Consider the following 17,701-nt stretch of genomic DNA (forward strand, 5'->3'; position numbering starts at 1 on the left):
CCGAAAACAGGATTTTACGTTTTTTAATTTGGTCTTTTAATTTTATTATAGTCCTATTTATATATTTATACACTTTGGGTAAAATTACATATTTAATCCTCAAATTTTAATAAATTATATTTATGTTCCATATTAATAATTTATGTTAAATTACATAATTAGTAAATAACTTTAATATTATTTCGAATTAGGATTAATTAATTTTACTATTATATATTTTAATCATTATTTATTAATATTATATTAATTATAATATTGATATATTAAGATAATTTTACAATATAGCCATAATATAATATTATAGGATTAGTAAATATTATTTAGTACTAAGTTATTTAAAATTAAATAAAAATTTGTTAATTTATTGCAAAGACACTAATTAATAAATATTGATACCAATTTTAGACGTTGTGGGGATACTAATCATTCCCCATACGTAACCGACTCTCGAACTCATTTTTATGGTAAGCAGACCCGAGTTGTATTATTTTAATATTATTCTTATAAATTTTATTAGAATAATATAACAATTTGGTGACATATCTCACCAAATTAAAAGATTGTTGGCGACTCTACAACTTGGTGTTTCATATGATTCAAGGAGGATAAACACTCACTTTTTCGAGACTAGTTACACCCCTTGAGGTGTACTATTTGCATTTTCCGTCGCCGAGCAGAGAAACGTCTCGACAGTTTGTTTTTGTGTCCCATAAATCCACGACGTCGAAGAACTCGGGGGTTGCCGTTAGTTTGACCGCTCCATGCGCATTTGGCTGCTGAGGGACATGTGGCATTGAGGAGAGAAGGGGTGAGAGTTAGGGTGTGCAAACCCTAACTATTTCAATTGAGGTCGGGCTTTAGTGGATCTGGTTCAGGTTGCTCCAAGACCGGAGTCTGTAATGGCTTCGGGTTTTAGGCCTGACATAAAACAAAACCCAACATTATTAATAAACAACATAAATAATAAAATAAAAAGAAAATATATATATATAATACTATATAATATACGTATATAATTATGAATACAATGTACAGAACGTATGCACACTATGTAAGTTACATCTTAAATATGCAATACGCATACACCATATAATATATGTGTATCATATATTATAAGTGCGTCACATAATAAATATGACTAAAGTAATATCAGACGAAAATGTATGGCTACGTTATCAAAATTTGTATTTTTGTTATACAAGTTACCCCAAGCCCCAAGGTGGTAACTTCGTTGAAATTCTAATTAATATACATTTTAACGCCTGAACTTGGTTTCCTGGTTCAAATTAATGCTAGAATTTGACTTTTGGGTTTAATTTAGTACTTATGGTTTTTTTTTAATTAATTAATATATTTGAAATAAAATTATTTATAACTTCTACAATTTTAAACAAAAAATGTTAGAAAACCCTATTTAAACTGATTTTAAATTTGGGTACCAAAGTGTAAATTAACCCGTTTAGTATCTCAGTAGTCCCCTATGGTTTTTTTTGGCCCAATAGGTAAGCGGACTAAATAATTAGCCCAATACAGAACAAAGAAGATTATTTTGGGATCTACCGTATTTGCTACAGTCTTCATGGAACTCGTCACACCTACATAACGAGTTCTAATGGAAAATATATTTTAATGGACCCAATTACTGTGTCCAATATTTTATTATTTTTCTTGGAACTCGTCACCTCGACATGACATGGAACTCGTTATGTCGAGATGACGAGTTCTGACGGTCATATTGATAATTTTTATTAAATACAAAGTATTAACTCATACATCACATTAAATTAGAAACATTAACTCCTACATTACATTACAATACAAACATTAAGTTACCCACACATCCTAATCTTCATAGTCAGTTGACTCGTCAGATGTTAAGTTCTTCAATCCTCCATTCTTTCTCTTTCTTCCTTCTATATATAAATAGTTCAAGTTTTTGAAGTTCAACTTCTATGTTATCAGATATGTTAAGTCAACATTACTCACCAAATTAGTAATGTATGTGTCAATTATTGTTCGAACTCTAACATCATTGTTTAGATAACCCATTGATGAATGTTGTGAAACCAAAGAGGTAGAAAACCTGAACTGTAGTAAAGAAAATGTTAAATCTTCAGTAGATCCAACATTGTTTGAAATTTTCGTCTTCAAGTCGAATGTCTCCCTTGAAAGAGATGGTGAAAGATCTCCCCTCATAATAAATTGTTACGATAAAAATTTGTTAGAGTAAGGGGGTGTATTTATTTTCAAAAATATCTTTAAAATCTTAAATTTTTTCAAAGGTTTTGTTATATCAAAAAGGGAGAGATTGTTGAACCATGCTTTGAGATTTTGATATACCAAAAATAAATATATCTAAAGAAATTTTAAGATTATTTTTTATTTGATTTTCAAGTTTATATTCGATTCAATCGTTCGAATATGAAAATTCTCTTTAAGGTCAAAGTCTCCATTTTACTCCTTACTCTTTTGAAAATTTAAGTCATATACTGGAATTAATTTTTAAAGTTTTTTACAAAGGGTTTCGAATTTTAATCGAGTCAAAAATTAATTTTTAACTTTGCAGTACCGATATTGTTCATATAGTATCGATACTGGTATCGATACTAAGTGTAAAAACGCATAACAGTGCCGATACTCCAATAAGAGTACCGATACTCCCTTTATATTTTTGACAATCACCAATTCCAGTAGGCTAGTTTGGCACCGATATTCTCTATATATCGATATCGGTATCGATACTCTTAGTAGAGTACGATACTCTCCTCTCACCAACGGCTAGAATTTTGTAATTAATGTAGGCAACATCGATACTCCAAGCCAGTGTACCGATATTCAAGGCGTCTAGGCATTCACTTATTTTGAGAAATTTCATCTCAACGACTATAATAACTCCCACAACAACCTAAACGACTAGAATTGAATGACGGTTATAAAAACAAGATTCCAAGTCATATGTGAAGATAAGAGATCATAGAAAAAGCCAAAGATAATCACATTTATCCAAAATCAAGTCAACATTCTTCAATATTCTTTTTGCTTTCAAAGAACACTTTTATACTCATTTGTTTTATTTTTCAAGTGTTCTTATTTGTTCTTGAATTGTGCAAACACATTCCTAGTAAGATTTTCTAAGTTTATAATTTGTAATTTTCTCTTTGAGATAATGTCTCAAGAATTTGGGGTATAATTCTTGAGGGAGTTGTAAGGCTAGAGCTTGTCCTCAAAGGTTGATACAAATTATTGAATTTGTGAAAACCCTTATTATGGATAACTAAGATAATGGATGTAGACTTTGGTTTTGAAAGTCAAACCACTCTAAAATTCTTGTGTTCAATTTTTCATTTTTCCCTTAAGTTTCCACCAAAGTTTTTATTTACCAATTCACCCCTTCTTGACTATTTCATCCTCTTGATTGACTCAACAATAAGTATTCGAGCTAATCTCATTGGAAGGCTTAACATCATCTTGAGAAGATCCTAAGAAGAAGTTAATTAACTCATCATCAGTGGTCACTCCAACTACTTCCGAAATTTTGTGTCTTAATCCATATCGAAGCCTCCTTATTTCAATGATGCTAACTATTATTACCAGAAAATAGCAAACCACATGTCCATCGTCTCCATGAAAGTTTGAAAGTAAAGAAGAGTCACACTCTCATCCTCACTATCGACTTGAGGGGGATCTTCATGAACGCGATTCATTGGATCATCGGCATTATGTATCACATCATTGTCCTAAGGTTGAGGTGCACTAAAGGTAGAACCACATTTCTTTGAACTCATAAAACCATATCTGAAATGAAACTTGAATTAAACTTGTTATATTAGTATTGATTATTGTGAATTGGTTGATTATGATTAGTATCACAAATTAAGCGATATCAATTTATTAATCCGAAAATATATTTTATTAGATTTATGGAACAAGTATTCGGTGGATGCAAAGAAAATAAAAGAAAAATATATTTAAGATAAGTTAGTATTATGATTTTTATTCGAAAAAAACTACACTATATATGAAAAATATTTTTTAAAACCAAAATACCTGCAAAACAAAGTGGGTGTGAAATTGAAAATAAAAAAAGGGAAATAAGATGTTTTTTTATATTAATCTAGAACAAATATAAGATAGTATCTGTTTAAAAATAACTCTTAACTCTTTGATATTGAACGCTTACACTTCCCGACATCTACAGTGTTAGAACCCGAAACCTCAAAGAACAACAACAATTTCCTTACCACTGAAGTTGTTTAGTTCGGGTTATTAATAATTTGAATTTTGAATTAAGTAAAATAATTATTTAAACTTTCGTGCTAAATTTTCATTCCTTTAGCAGAAACGACCTCAATAATTAAATAAATGGTTGTTATCTTTTGAGGTATCTAGTTCTCAATGACATATGTAAGGGCGCATGAGAGTTCATTGTCAAATGATTGAGAATTTCTCAAACAGATATTAATATATAATCATCCCAAATTAATAAAAAAAAATCTCATTCCCTTAAAAATGATAATTGTTTAAAAAAATGTTAATTTTCTATAAGAAAAACTAATATTATATATATTAATGGAGAAAAGAAACTCACCTCATGGTGTAACATAAAAATACTTTGGTAGTTTGAAAGGCCGACCTTTTGAAAAGTGCAATTTCCACATTAGGTGGCTTTGGGTTGAGGTGGACCAGTTACCTGGATGTTCTTCCCATGGGTTACTACCTGGCAAAAATTTCCAGCCCATCAGCATATTTCCCATATATACTAAAGGATATTACTCTCAAAACTCGATGCGGAGAATTACATACAACTTCATAAACTATCAGTTTTAGTATTTAAATTTTTAATTTTTTAAAATCAAACTAAAAATTTAGTTTTTGTTTCATTTTAGTACTCTGACATTAAAAACTTTAATTTTTATTTTATTTTAGTATCTTATTCAAAATTTACCGATAAATTTTTTAAAAAAATTGAAAATTTAGGTATTAAAATAGAATAAAACTGATAGTTTAGGTACTAAATGTGTTAAATTTTTTTTTATAGAACGTGTTAAGTTTTTAAAGATATGATACTTTATTTTGTTTTTTTCCTTTACTGCCAGCCACCTGCAACACTTGCAACAGTAAATGCAGGGGGGGGGGAAGCATGTGTTCCATAAACATTGAACCATTGATCCTTGGAAAAACTAAAGTAAAAGGCTAGTACTAGGCACATTTCTTACCTTCTAAAAAGTGTTAACCCAGGCAATACAAGTTTCAGAAATTAAGCCAAATGTGGTGAAAATCAAAACATAATTAGTTATTTTATACTTGTCTGTCATGATGGAAGACGAATTAGGGATAGAAGGGAAGGAATTAGGGATTTGGAGTGATTTGGGAATTGTAAAATCAGAATTGGAAAGTGGTAAATGGAGATGAAAAGGACTTATTTAGTTAAAAGAGCAAAGGACGACGTTTGGTTAAAGTGTTTTGATTAATGAAGAGAAGATGGACCAGGTTATGAAGAAGGAAACGGATCAAGGAGTGAAGACAAACCTGGATCAGTTCATAGTGGGGCATAATCATGGAGCAGCCCATTAAGCTTGATGATACAACCAATTCCAGCTGAATTATATTCAGTTGCACTAGAAGACAAACTGGGACACCTATAATCAAATAATTGGTCAAATCCTTGTATTAGATTTATGTAGGAACGGTTGTAACAAGAGAAGATTATGCACTTTGATGAATTGAGTTTCTACCTTTCCCTTCAACCTTTGAAATCTACTTCAAATTCTCTTCTGTTTCTTCAAACTCTCTTCAATTCTCCTTTTATTTCCTGCAATTTCATAGGAAGATCACATTGTCCTTGAAAAGACTTAGCTTCTTGAAAGAGTTAACCCTTGGCTTATTGGAAATGTTTGAAGTTTATAAGCAAAAAACATAATCAACGGAAGATTAATACATGGTTTGGATTTGGTTGTCTGCATCCACATATGAGATAGAATTAACTATAAGATTTTTTTTTAATTAATAACCAAGAGCTAAACTTGAGCCAATTATTTTATGCCCCTAGTGTGTTTTACTTAACCTCTAAGAATCCTTTACATATCTCTTAGTTAAAAAAAAAAAAAACTAATGTCTACCCTTTGTGTATAGAGGGTATTACTAAGCCCTCAAGAAATTCTTATTCCCTACATTTTAGTTTTAATCTGGAACAAAGAATTTTATCAGAATTTAAATTAATATGTTAATTAAAATTAGAGTTAATATCTAACAGAGAAACTTATGAACAAGACCAAAGGGCAAAGGATTAAACTATTTACTTAATTCAGGTTTAATTGCAAGGATTAAGGGGCTTGTTTGATAGAATGGACAAGGTTAAGGCATTGTAATGAAACCTAATTGTCAAAAAAGATCAGTCATTGTTGAAGTACCTAGAGATTTAAGCAGCCTAACATCTTACTAGAAGGAAAGCTCAAAACCTTCTGTTTTAAAAAAAAGAGAGTAAATTATGCAAATAAATAAGACCTTTTCTTTTCCATCATACATGCATGTTAATAACCTTTTACCCTTTATTTCCCTTGTTTTCCTGTTAACTGACTGCAAGATTTATATGCAAAAAACATAATCAACGAAAGATAAATACATGGTTTGACTTTGGTTCTCTGTGTCCAGAAATGAGAAAGAATTACTATCGCAAAAAACTTAATCAACGTGAGTTTAATAATGCGGTTCAACTCTGGATAAGAAAACTAATTATAAAACAATGTGTAGTCTTGGTTTTTTATGCTCCAAGTGTGTTTAATTGAATCCATCGCAACCAATTATTATATCTCTCATAATTCAAAAACCTAATGCTTACTCTGTATGTATACAACCTATTACTTAATCATCAAAATTCTTTATTTCTCAAATATTTAATAATCTTCAACCAATAGAATTGTATCAAAATTCAAACTTATAGTTAATTAAAACACTAATTAGGGTAAAGAATGCAAATTGTCTCCCGACTATAAGGTACTGCTTTATTAAGTCCCTTGACTATTAAAAGTTCTAAAATAGTCCCCCAACTATAGAGTGTTGCTTTTTGAGTCCCTCAACTATTAAAAGTTATAAAATGGTCACCCAACTATTCATTATGTTCCAAACTCATCATTTTCCGTTAAAAATGGACGATATTTTGAGTTGATCGTTAATGTGTTGATTGTAATATGATAAAATTTAATCTCAAAATCTCAAATGACTATCATATCTCAATCATCATGTTAATCTCTAACTTAAATAACTGCCAATTAGAACATAATGAATAATCGTGTGATCATTTTCTAACTTTTAATAGTTGAGGTACTAAAAAAAGCAACACTCCGTAATCGAAGAAACATTTTGTAACTTGTTAATAGTCGAGGGACTTAATAAATTAATACCTATCCTATAGTCAGAGGAACATTTGCCTATAGTCAGAGGAACATTTGCGTTCTTTACCCTAATATCCAATAGTGAAACTTATGAACAAGGCCTAAAAGCTGAGGCATTAACAATTCACTTACTGAAATTTGACTGCAATGAATAAGTATGGAATAAAACTACAAAATCAATTTAGAAATACCTTAGTATCTAAACACTAATTATAAGCTAGAAAGCTGAGAAACCTTAAAAAGAAAAAGGCAGTAAATCATAAAAAGAGGAGGGTTCTGTCTTTCACCATACCTGCATGTTATAAGATTCTTTTCCCTCGTTTTCATGGTAGCTAAAGGTCAAGTGGAGCTGCAAAATTCATCTTGTTATTTCCCCCTTTCCAGCCCAAGTGGCAATTCTCTTGGCCAGAATTTTGGAGTCTACAGAGCTGTTAAATTAACAATCAAAAAGAGGTAATTAAAAAGAAAAACCTAAAGATTTAAACACTATAATACCATTCCTGAAAAGCTGAGAAAAAGCAGTAAATAATGCGATTATCAGAAGCATTGAAACCCAGAAATCATATAATATAACATTCGTCTGACCCTGAATCCAACCCAAAAACAAAGACGAGAATGATGAGCAAACCCCAATACATTACCTTTGCTCTCGTCATTTTAGTTACTTCTTCCCATAGTCAAGATTGGAATAGTCGGTTCAAACGTATATTTCCCACAACTCCAACCCCACTTCCACCTATCCAACCGTCAGTCGCCGATACTTGTTCGATGTTTAGCTGCTACGTGGGCCCTGCTTTGTAGAGTGCCGTTTCAGGTTTCAAACCTTTGCCAATTTGCCACCACCACGTCAACCCCTAACGATAACTTTGGACCGTTAACCCATGTGGCTTTTAAAAGAATGAAAAAGGTTTAAATATGTTGGGGTCTTGTATTCTTTCAAATTTTAAAATTCAGTCTTTATATTTTATTCTTATATAATTAATTTTTTATATTATTTTTATTTGAAAATTCTTATTTTTTATTTTTACAATTATAAATTTTAATTATTAATTTGAAAATTATATAAAAGGAGAAATAATCTTTAGTCCCCTATATTTGTAGTTTTTAATGATTTGACCGGTAAACTTAAAAAGTAAATATAAATATGATTAATTGAATAATATATTTTTTAATTATCTTCTAAATATAAAATTAATATAAATATTAAGGACTAAAAAGTTATTTTACTTTTTATCGTCTCCAAATTAGAAATAACAGTGAAATTAAACAAAAATTAAGGGGAAATTAAGATTTTTAAAGTAAGAATAGTACAAGATCCCAATTTAAAAAAAAATAGACGAAATATTAATTTGTAAATACTACATGGACCTCAGGCATATTTAAACCATAAAAAACACGTTCACCCTCAATAACGGCAGTTGACGGAGACGTCGGTAGATATATGTTAACGTTACAATTATATAAAAAAAAACTTTTCAATATAATTTTTATATTTATTATTCTCCCTTTTTTGTGTTTTTTTTCTCTCTCCCTTTGTTTCAACGGGAGAGGATTTTTCGAAACAAAGAAGAAACGTTGGAGTTCTTTTGAACAAAGAAACGTTTTATTTTTTTTTCTTGTTTCGCTCGAAAGAAAAGGGTTTTTTTTAAGGAGCTGGAGATTGTTTCCCGCCACTCAGGTGTGTTGAAGTTTGTTGAATTCAAAAATCTTCTGAAAAGTTCTTTTTTTTCTTTGGGGGTTGCTGTTTTTCTTATTTATTTTTTCACTGTTTTGATCATGTTCCTTGAACTTCATGTGCCTTGGATTCGTTAAAAGTTCCTTTGGGATTTTTATACCTTCTCTTTGGGTTTTAAACCCTAGAAATATGTTTAAAATGATGTGGGATTTTTATGTTTTTTGATCTGATTAATGAATTTCAAGATCTGGGATTTGTCTTTTTATGTGATTGACGGTGGTGAGATTGGGGATTTTGGTTAAAAGATGGGATTTTGAGCGAGTGGATTGGTCATTTTATATAGGCTTAAGCTCTCCCTCTTTCTTTCTTTTTTTCTTTTTTCAATTTGGTGTTGACTATGATTTCTGGGTTTTGAGATTATTGTAGAAAGAGATGGCTGAGTTGAAGATAGACGAACGTTGTGTTGAGAATAAGCAATTAACAACCGCATTGAGTTCTTCTGTATCAGAAGGCGCTGTCAGTGCAAATGTAAAGTCGCCAGCTATATCCAGTCCAGCACCATCATCACCAAATCATCGGTATTGTCCCTTAATAACATAACTTCTTTAGCTTTTCTTTTTTCAGTTTTCCTTGTAGTTCAACTCGTTTCACAATGTGTGCTTATTTGAATCACAATTTGGGTTGGATTGTTATGTTAAATGCAACCTTTTGGTTCTGCTTATTTTGCTTTTACTTATACACGCTTTTGTTTCTGCTCGAGTTCATTGTTGTAGATTACGTTTAGCAGTTCCTTTCAGTGACTGGACTTGCGGTTTAACTGATTTGCATTGAGTTTTATTATCTTGAAAGCTGCGAGTAATTGTTTATACTGAATTTTCAGGAGGACCACTGGCCCTATTCGACGAGCAAAAGGTGGCTGGACACCGGAGGAGGTACAATGCACCTTTCTATATTGATGCTATTATTTTGGTAGACTACATTGGTTTTTTATAATAATCTATCATGGATTCTAAGGGGGAAAACTAAGTTGTATCAATGTTTACTGGTTACTCATGTTCATTCTTTGCAACTGCTGCCTTTCTTTAACATCGTTTTCTGTTTTCATCCATTGCAGGATGAGACATTAAGAAATGCTGTTGCAGCTTTTAAGGGGAAGAGCTGGAAAAAAATAGGTTTTCCTCAGAATCTGCTCTCCCTATTAACTATGTTTATCGACTATCCATCTTTTTCCAATGTGACAGACTTGATATTTGAGTTTTTGCTAGATCTTATGTTTTCTCACACCAAAAACAAACTTAGGGTCATGAATCCTTTTCATCTGTTAGTAATTGTAATAGCAGTCTTGACATTCGAATATGCTTGTGCAGCCAATTTTTTTCCTGATAGATCAGAAGTTCAGTGTCTACATAGATGGCAGAAGGTCCTAAATCCAGATCTTGTTAAAGGACCTTGGACTCAAGAGGTATGCATTTTAGGTCATTCTTCTATGCTCTATTATGGTTGCAGTTCACAAAACTAACACAATTTTCTGTGGCTTCCCCTTCCAGGAGGATGATAAAATTGTTGAGCTTGTATCAAAATATGGGCCCACAAAATGGTCTGTTATTGCCAAATCTTTGCCTGGACGGATAGGGAAACAATGTCGCGAGAGGTAATTTCACTTTTTACTTCTTTTCATTTGCATTTAAGAGTTCTCAAAAGTGCCGAAGTTTTTGATATTAGTTTTCCCCATTTCAATGATGTCTGCCTTTTCTGTTAGTTAGTATATTAAGTAAATTACAAACTAAAGTTTTGTACAATGAGGCTATTGATGTTGCTGAAATTTTTTAACATGCTAATTGATGTTTCCCAGATGGCACAATCATTTGAATCCCAATATAAAGAAGGATGCTTGGACGTTAGAGGAGGAATTGGCCCTCATGAATGCCCATCGGATATATGGGAACAAGTGGGCTGAAATAGCTAAAGTTCTACCCGGAAGGTATCATTTCTTTCTGGTTTATAACATTTGTTACATGGTTCAGATTCGAAAGCTTAGTCCAGCTTACTTGACAAAAGAATTGTCGTAAATTACTCCAAAATCTCTATTGACATGTTAATGAATTTTGTTTATGCAGAACTGATAATGCCATAAAGAATCACTGGAATAGTTCCATAAAGAAGAAGTTAGATTTCTATTTGGCTACAGGGAAGCTTCCTCCAGTTGTGAAGATTGTTCTTAAAAATGAGAAGAAGGATATCGATACACCTGCTGCAACAAAAAATTTGCTTGTTTATTCGAAAAGAGAATCAGATTCAACTGCTCAAACGTCTTCAGGAACTACGGATATATGTAAGCCAGAGGAAGATGAAAAAGATCAGTTGGAATCCTGTACTCCAGTTCATGATATGGAGGCTTCATCAAGTGTTATTCCAAGTGAATCAGTTGAGACTGAAAGTGCAGAATGCAAGCTTCATTCATTTGATGCAAATCCTTGCTGCTGTAACTCAGAGTCAATGGCGAAGTTCGAGAGTCGAAGAATCAGCTCTGCTGCTGTTGTCGAAGACAAAGATGTTGGGGCGCAACTACAGTATGATACTTCGACATATGGTCCTTTATGTTACGAGCCACCTATGTTAAATGTTGGTTCTTCATTAGATTCAGATCATTTAAAGAAGAAAGGCATGCAGCATGAGGTGACCTCTACACTTATCATGTCACCTGTAAGTTTCTTCACTCCGCCTTGTATGAAGAGCAGTGGTTTTGGTGCTCGAAGTCCCGAGTCTATTCTTAGAATTGCTGCTAAGACATTCCCGAATACGCCTTCTATATTTCGAAAGAGAAAAACCGGTCCAAATAAAATGGGAAAACTGAATGAGGAAACAGCCAAGAATATGATTCAATTACCTGGTGCACAGGAAAGAACTGAAAATAGTCCGGAACAGGCTCGGTTTCGTGATTGGATTTCGTACGAAAGTCCAACTTTTCAAAGTAATAGCAGCATTGGTCTGAATTGTACCGCATTTAATGCATCACCTCCATATCGGTTAAGATCTAAAAGAACTGCTGTTTTTAAGTCTGTGGAGAGACAACTTAATTTCACATTTGATAAGGAAAGGCGTGAGGATCTATCAGTGAATGGTAGCTCTCCTATCAAAGATTGCTTACATGCAAAGAAGATGGAGGTCACATAGGATTATACTGTAAGTTATGGTGTTCCATTTTCCACTTAAAAACACACAAAAAGTACAGAGAAATTCAATTTTTTTCCTGTGATTTCCACATTGAAAGTAAGTTGTGTTTACGCACATCAGATGTTTCATCAAGCATTCCCCTCCCAAACTTTGCTTTTACAATATGATTTTTTTTTTGGATAAGTTGAATTTTTATTATCCAAGAGCAATGTTTGCTACAAAAAATCACCGATCACAGGAACAGAAAGAAAAAACAGACTAAAAACAAAAAAGAGCGATCGGAATTAGTCAATACCCCAGACAATACAAAGATGGGAGTTTACATCATAAAGCCTATTAATATTTTTACCCCTAAGTTTAATACAAACAATATCTTTGATGGTGCTAAGTATTTCTTCGATGCTTCGAGAGCATCTTTTGAAGATTCTTCGGTTGCGTTCCTCCCACAAAACGTAGATGGTGGCGTTCCAAGCAAATTTGAGAATAGTGACCAGAAGAGATTTACCTTTCCAAGTTTTGCTTGCCCAAGTAATCATGTTCTCCCAAGATAGGACAGACTTGTGAATTCCATTAAGGTGAAAAATCTACTCTCGTAATTGAGAGGCAGTCTTGCAGTCAAAGAACAGGTGGTTTCGGGTTTCCAACATCTCATTACATAAAATGCAGCTTCCATTAGAAACAATGCCTATGCGTTGAAGGCTATCTCGAGTAGGTAACCTATCGATCAGTGCCATCCAAGCTATCATACTGTGCTTTGGAATGTTCAGAGGGAACCAAATTAGAGATTGCCAAGGAACTTTATCCCCTTAGTTCTAATCTCTTGCCAAATTAACCTTATCGATGGTGTACCATTTTGAAGGATTGGGTGGGCTTCCGTTCTTAGCTTAAACCATTTGTTGATGCCCCGGCTCATTGTTGAACTATTGGTAGTCAACCTTTTTTTTCTCTATTGGCTCACCAGAGATTAACCTACAGATTTTAACACATTCCCTTATGTTTCATTCTCTTTAAGTTGGCTATGTCTCTCCCCAGCTGCAGAATCCAAACCAAGAAAACCAGTTGGTTCCTGTTTTTGTTATCCCGGCCGCTGTGAAACAAGTTTTGTGCGACAAACTAAATGAAAAATGACCCTTTTTCATGATAGGGGTGCCAATTCAGATTCCAGCTAGAAAGAAACATTTGAGTGGCTCATACACCCTAGACCCTCGTCAAAATCAAAGCGAGGCCAACCCATCCATGACCATCTGAAAAACCAACCAAAATCCGCAACAATCCCAGCCATTTAAAATCATAAAAGCAAACACATAAGGAGTATAAATAGTTGTAGCCATCGACTTAAACCAGAAAAATATTAAGGGACGAGCTGCTGCCATGTGAAGTTTTAAACCATTTACAACAGGCTACATGCCCATAAAAAGTTGACAAAGATATTTTACTACTTTAAATTGACCATGGAAACTCATTTAAGATCTCCTATACTTTGTCTCTTTAGAAACCATTTATCTCCCATTAAGTATACCACAAGATGTTCAACTGAAGACTCGTCGTCCTGGGTCAAGGTATTCAAGCACTTATGTGCAGAGGATTCGTTCTTCAGTTCAACTATACATCCAGGAATAGCAAAACAGGGGAAGATAATAGATAATGGCAAAATCTGCCATACTGAATACGGGTCGAGAACCATTAGCAGCTGCACGAAGAGATAAAAATGACTCTGCTTTCAAATGGTTGTCACTCAAACACTAAAAAGAAAGGGTAATAAGCTCCACAAACAGACCTGATTACTGCGGTACGTCCAGCCATAATGGACATATGCCAACATCATAATCCAAGATCCTAACTTAGTTTGCACAATAATTTATGGAAGCTAAAAACCTTAAGTTTGGCAATTTCCTTTGCACTTGATGTCTGATTCAAATGCATCGTCACCTGAATCCAACAATTTATCTGATGTTAACAAGAATATTAATGATCGCAAGCAAATAGAAACAGGAATAAAAGAAACAGAAAGGTCAATCACCAGCTTGATTATCAAACCAAACTAAACCATGAAGAAGGTACCAATGGTAGTTTGTCCAAGAACCTTCGAACTCCGATCAAGTCCATGAGAAGCGACCTATCAAACAGGGAACTACAATGAAAACCAGGAGGAGAAAAAACCATCATCTTCATTGACAACAAAGCAAAAAGAAGGCCCAGTCATCATGTAACTTAGAGCAGCGTAACGTTCTTCATTCAAGTACAGTGGTTTTCCTCTGTGTATTTCAATATCCTGAAATGAGAAAATGTAGAATAACACCAATCGATCATAAGAAAACCCTTTCAATGATATGAAAAAAATACAAACATAATGGAAAGCAAACAAGTACACATTTATATTTTAAAGATTTACCATTGCATCCCATACGGAATTCAGATTACGAGTTCTGATATCGCATGGAGTTTCAAGGAAATATATAATTTCTAAACAGAACTTATTGATAAATAACGACATGCGTAGGGTGAGAATATACACCCCCTTGGGTATCAATAAAATTGAAATCAAACAGTGTATGAAGCACATCAGCCTTAAATAATCAATCATCCAAAATGTGCAAGTTGCATAACATTGAATTTTAATCCACGGGGAATTAAATGATTTCTTATTGATAAATAACGACATGGGTAGGATGAGAAACTGAGAATATACACCCCTTGGGTTTCAAGAAAACACAATCCTTCATTCTCAGTAAATTCTATTTTTGTTTTGTCAAATCAGTTATTCAAATTTCATTTCAGGATATATTCCCATCAGAGGGAGCACTCCAGAAATAAAGAATGAAGTTGCCTGATTTCCTCCGTGCATTGAGGGACATATGAGTGCAATAACTGCTGCATTGGACCTTCATGCCGTCATTAGTTAATCTCCCATCAACCTGATTTACCTTTAGCAACACTAGGTCTGAAATAAGTATAGAAACTAAGGTACATAAATGTAAAACAACTTCTGTCTTCTTAATTTGTAACACATAATATTGAACATAGAAGATGTTAGGAGTGATGTATATGCCAAGAAGGTTGCAGCAGAGGATAGTTAGCACTCAGGTTGGTTAACAGGTTGTTGTAGTTTGTTGCAACAACGGCTAGGACGTTAGACAGTTAGTTGGCTGCAGCATGAGCGTGATGTATATAAAGCAAGAAGTACTCTTTGTAGAACATAGATTCTTAATATCAATCAAGCATTTTTACAGGCAGTTTACAATCTTGTGTAATATCTCAATATGGTATCATTCGCCAGAGATCTTGGCTTCTAAGCTCCGACTGCGGTAATGGCGCTTGACAGTCCGAATGTCTTCTCAACATCTGGAGGAAGTTCGTTGGTGCGCTCGGTTGTGTTCACTAACACGAAAGTGAACGTTGTCTTGGATGAGATGAACTTCTTGGATGAGAAACCTACTCTCGAGGTTGTCAGTAACATGTTAATTGATGCTGAAACTCAATAGGCTGGATTTGAGTTTTCAGCCGACAACCTTCCAATGAGTGCACATGTGGCACAGGCTGTCAATCGGTTTGTTCCTGATTCAAGAACAAATCAAGAGGTTAATCGTAAACCTTACTCAGGTGGTCGATCAGGTGGTCGTGGTCGAGGTCGTCCCCGAGTGCAGTGTCAACTGTGCGGTAAGACTGGGCACTTAGTTCAACAGTGCTCAGGGGCGGACCCAGGGGGTTGCCAGGGGTAGCCCGGGCAACCCCTCAAATTGTGAGGAACATTGATCAAATGATATTATTTTAGTATTTTTATATATATTTTTTGTGATTTTTAGGTAGAATCTCTATATTTCAGATAAATTCTTATAGAAAAAAAAATTTATACAACAAAATTGTCTACTTAGTGTTAATATTTTCTAATTTTTTTTAATTAATACAAGTGTCACCTTTAATATCGTGCAACCCCTAAAAATATTTATAAGAATTTTTTTGTGCAACCCCTAAATTTTTGTCCTGGGTCCGCCCCTGACAGTGTTGGTACCGGTTTGATCGCGATTTCCTTGGTGATGGCAGTGACACACAACGGTATAAAGCTAATCCTAGCAGTGTTAATTTTATGACTCCTACAGTGAAGGAAGAGCCACTGAGCCCCCTCAAGCCAATGCAGCCTCTTCCTCTCACGAGCATTGGGTAGTCGATTCAGGTGCCACGCACCATGTGACGCCAGATGTTGCCAAACTAGCTCAACCATCTGACTATAGGGGACCAGGTAATCTCCTTGTTGGCAATGGTGCTTCTCTTCATGTAGAAACCATAGGTAACGCTTTAGTCTTTTCTCGGTCACATGCACTAAAGTTAACCAATATTTTACATGTGCCTGAGATAACTAAAAATCTACTTTCGGTGTCCAAGCTTGCTAGGGACAACCGAGTCTTTCTTGAATTTCATGCCAACGATTGTTGTGTTCGGGATGAAGTCACTGGCAGTGTTCTACTTCGAGGAAAATAGAATGGGGGCCTTTACTCGTTCGAGTTGGCTGATTGTAGGCATCCGGTTAATAATCAAGTTAGTGTTAGCTTAGCTACTACCTCAGAGGCGTTTGATTTGTGGCACAAACGCTTGGGGCACGCTTCTCTTCAAACACTAAAAGATGTTTGTAATAAGCTATGTATAAAAATTTCAACTAATACCAATAAAGTTTGCTCGGCTTGTTGTATTGGGAAAAGCCATAAGCTACCATTTGAACACTCGCAGACTGTATTTTCTGAACCCTTTCAACTTGTATTTTCTAATTTATGGGGTCCTGCACCTACTCCTTCAAACGGATTTCGATATTACGTTGCCTTTGTAGACGCATGCACTCGTCATTCTTGGTTGTACTTGCTAAAAGATAAGTCTTAACTTCTAACCGCGTTCCAATTGTTTAGGAGTATGGTGGCTACACAGTTTAACCTCACTATTAAAGCCATTCAAAGCGATTGGGGTGGTGAGTACAGACCACTGAATACTCTTCTGGCCAAAGAATGGATTATGCATCGAGTAACATGCCCACATACCTCTGAGCAAAATGGGGTTATGGAGCGAAAACATCGACATTTGATCGAGCTCGCCCTTGTTCTCCTTGCTCAGGCTGCCTTACCTTTGAAGTTAGGGTCCTATGCTATGACTACGACAGTCTATCTCATTAATAGACTACCCACTCGTGTGTTGCAAGGTGCTTCACCATTTGAAAGATTGTTTAACAGGCAACCTAATTATAATTTTATGAAGCTGTTTGGATGCAAGTGCTTTCCACATCTCCGAATGTTTCAAAAGCACAAGTTCATGTTTCATTCCCAGCAATGTACCTTCCTAGGGTATAACCCTCAGCAAAAAGGCTACCAGTGTCTGGCAGCGGATGGGAGAGTTTACATATCCCGTCATGTTAAATTTGATGAACTAACATTTCCTTTTGCAAAGCTGCAGTCCTCTCGTGATTTAGCCAAGAAGAATT

At 34.2% G+C, this 17,701-nt stretch overlaps 1 protein-coding gene and 2 long non-coding RNA genes across 3 annotated transcripts; 1 reads left to right on the forward strand and 2 right to left on the reverse strand.

Moving 5' to 3' along the window:
• Positions 1-652: 652 nt before the first annotated feature.
• On the reverse strand, positions 653-8,030 carry LOC120214130. Its single transcript, XR_005524840.1, has 6 exons — positions 7,977-8,030; positions 7,684-7,819; positions 5,736-5,812; positions 5,530-5,639; positions 4,589-4,717; positions 653-918 (listed from the first exon to the last, which is right to left on the reverse strand). It is a non-coding gene; the product is annotated as an uncharacterized LOC120214130 (long non-coding RNA).
• Positions 8,031-9,003: 973 nt separating this feature from the next.
• On the forward strand, positions 9,004-12,402 carry LOC120214167 (transcription factor MYB3R-3-like). Its single transcript, XM_039212132.1, has 8 exons — positions 9,004-9,069; positions 9,493-9,644; positions 9,947-9,998; positions 10,181-10,238; positions 10,434-10,528; positions 10,614-10,717; positions 10,919-11,047; positions 11,184-12,402. The coding sequence occupies exons 2-8, from the start codon at positions 9,499-9,501 to the stop codon at positions 12,238-12,240; spliced, it is 1,641 nt and encodes a 546-aa protein (XP_039068063.1). The 5' UTR covers positions 9,004-9,069; positions 9,493-9,498; the 3' UTR covers positions 12,241-12,402.
• A 1,381-nt stretch (positions 12,403-13,783) lies between these two features.
• LOC120214169 lies at positions 13,784-14,346 on the reverse strand. Its single transcript, XR_005524843.1, has 3 exons — positions 14,261-14,346; positions 14,018-14,169; positions 13,784-13,930 (listed from the first exon to the last, which is right to left on the reverse strand). It is a non-coding gene; the product is annotated as an uncharacterized LOC120214169 (long non-coding RNA).
• Positions 14,347-17,701: the final 3,355 nt, after the last annotated feature.

This window comes from Hibiscus syriacus, unplaced genomic scaffold (assembly GCF_006381635.1).
Source record: "Hibiscus syriacus cultivar Baekdansim isolate YM2019G1 unplaced genomic scaffold, ASM638163v2 tig00110053_pilon, whole genome shotgun sequence".
Lineage (NCBI taxonomy): Eukaryota > Viridiplantae > Streptophyta > Magnoliopsida > Malvales > Malvaceae > Hibiscus > Hibiscus syriacus.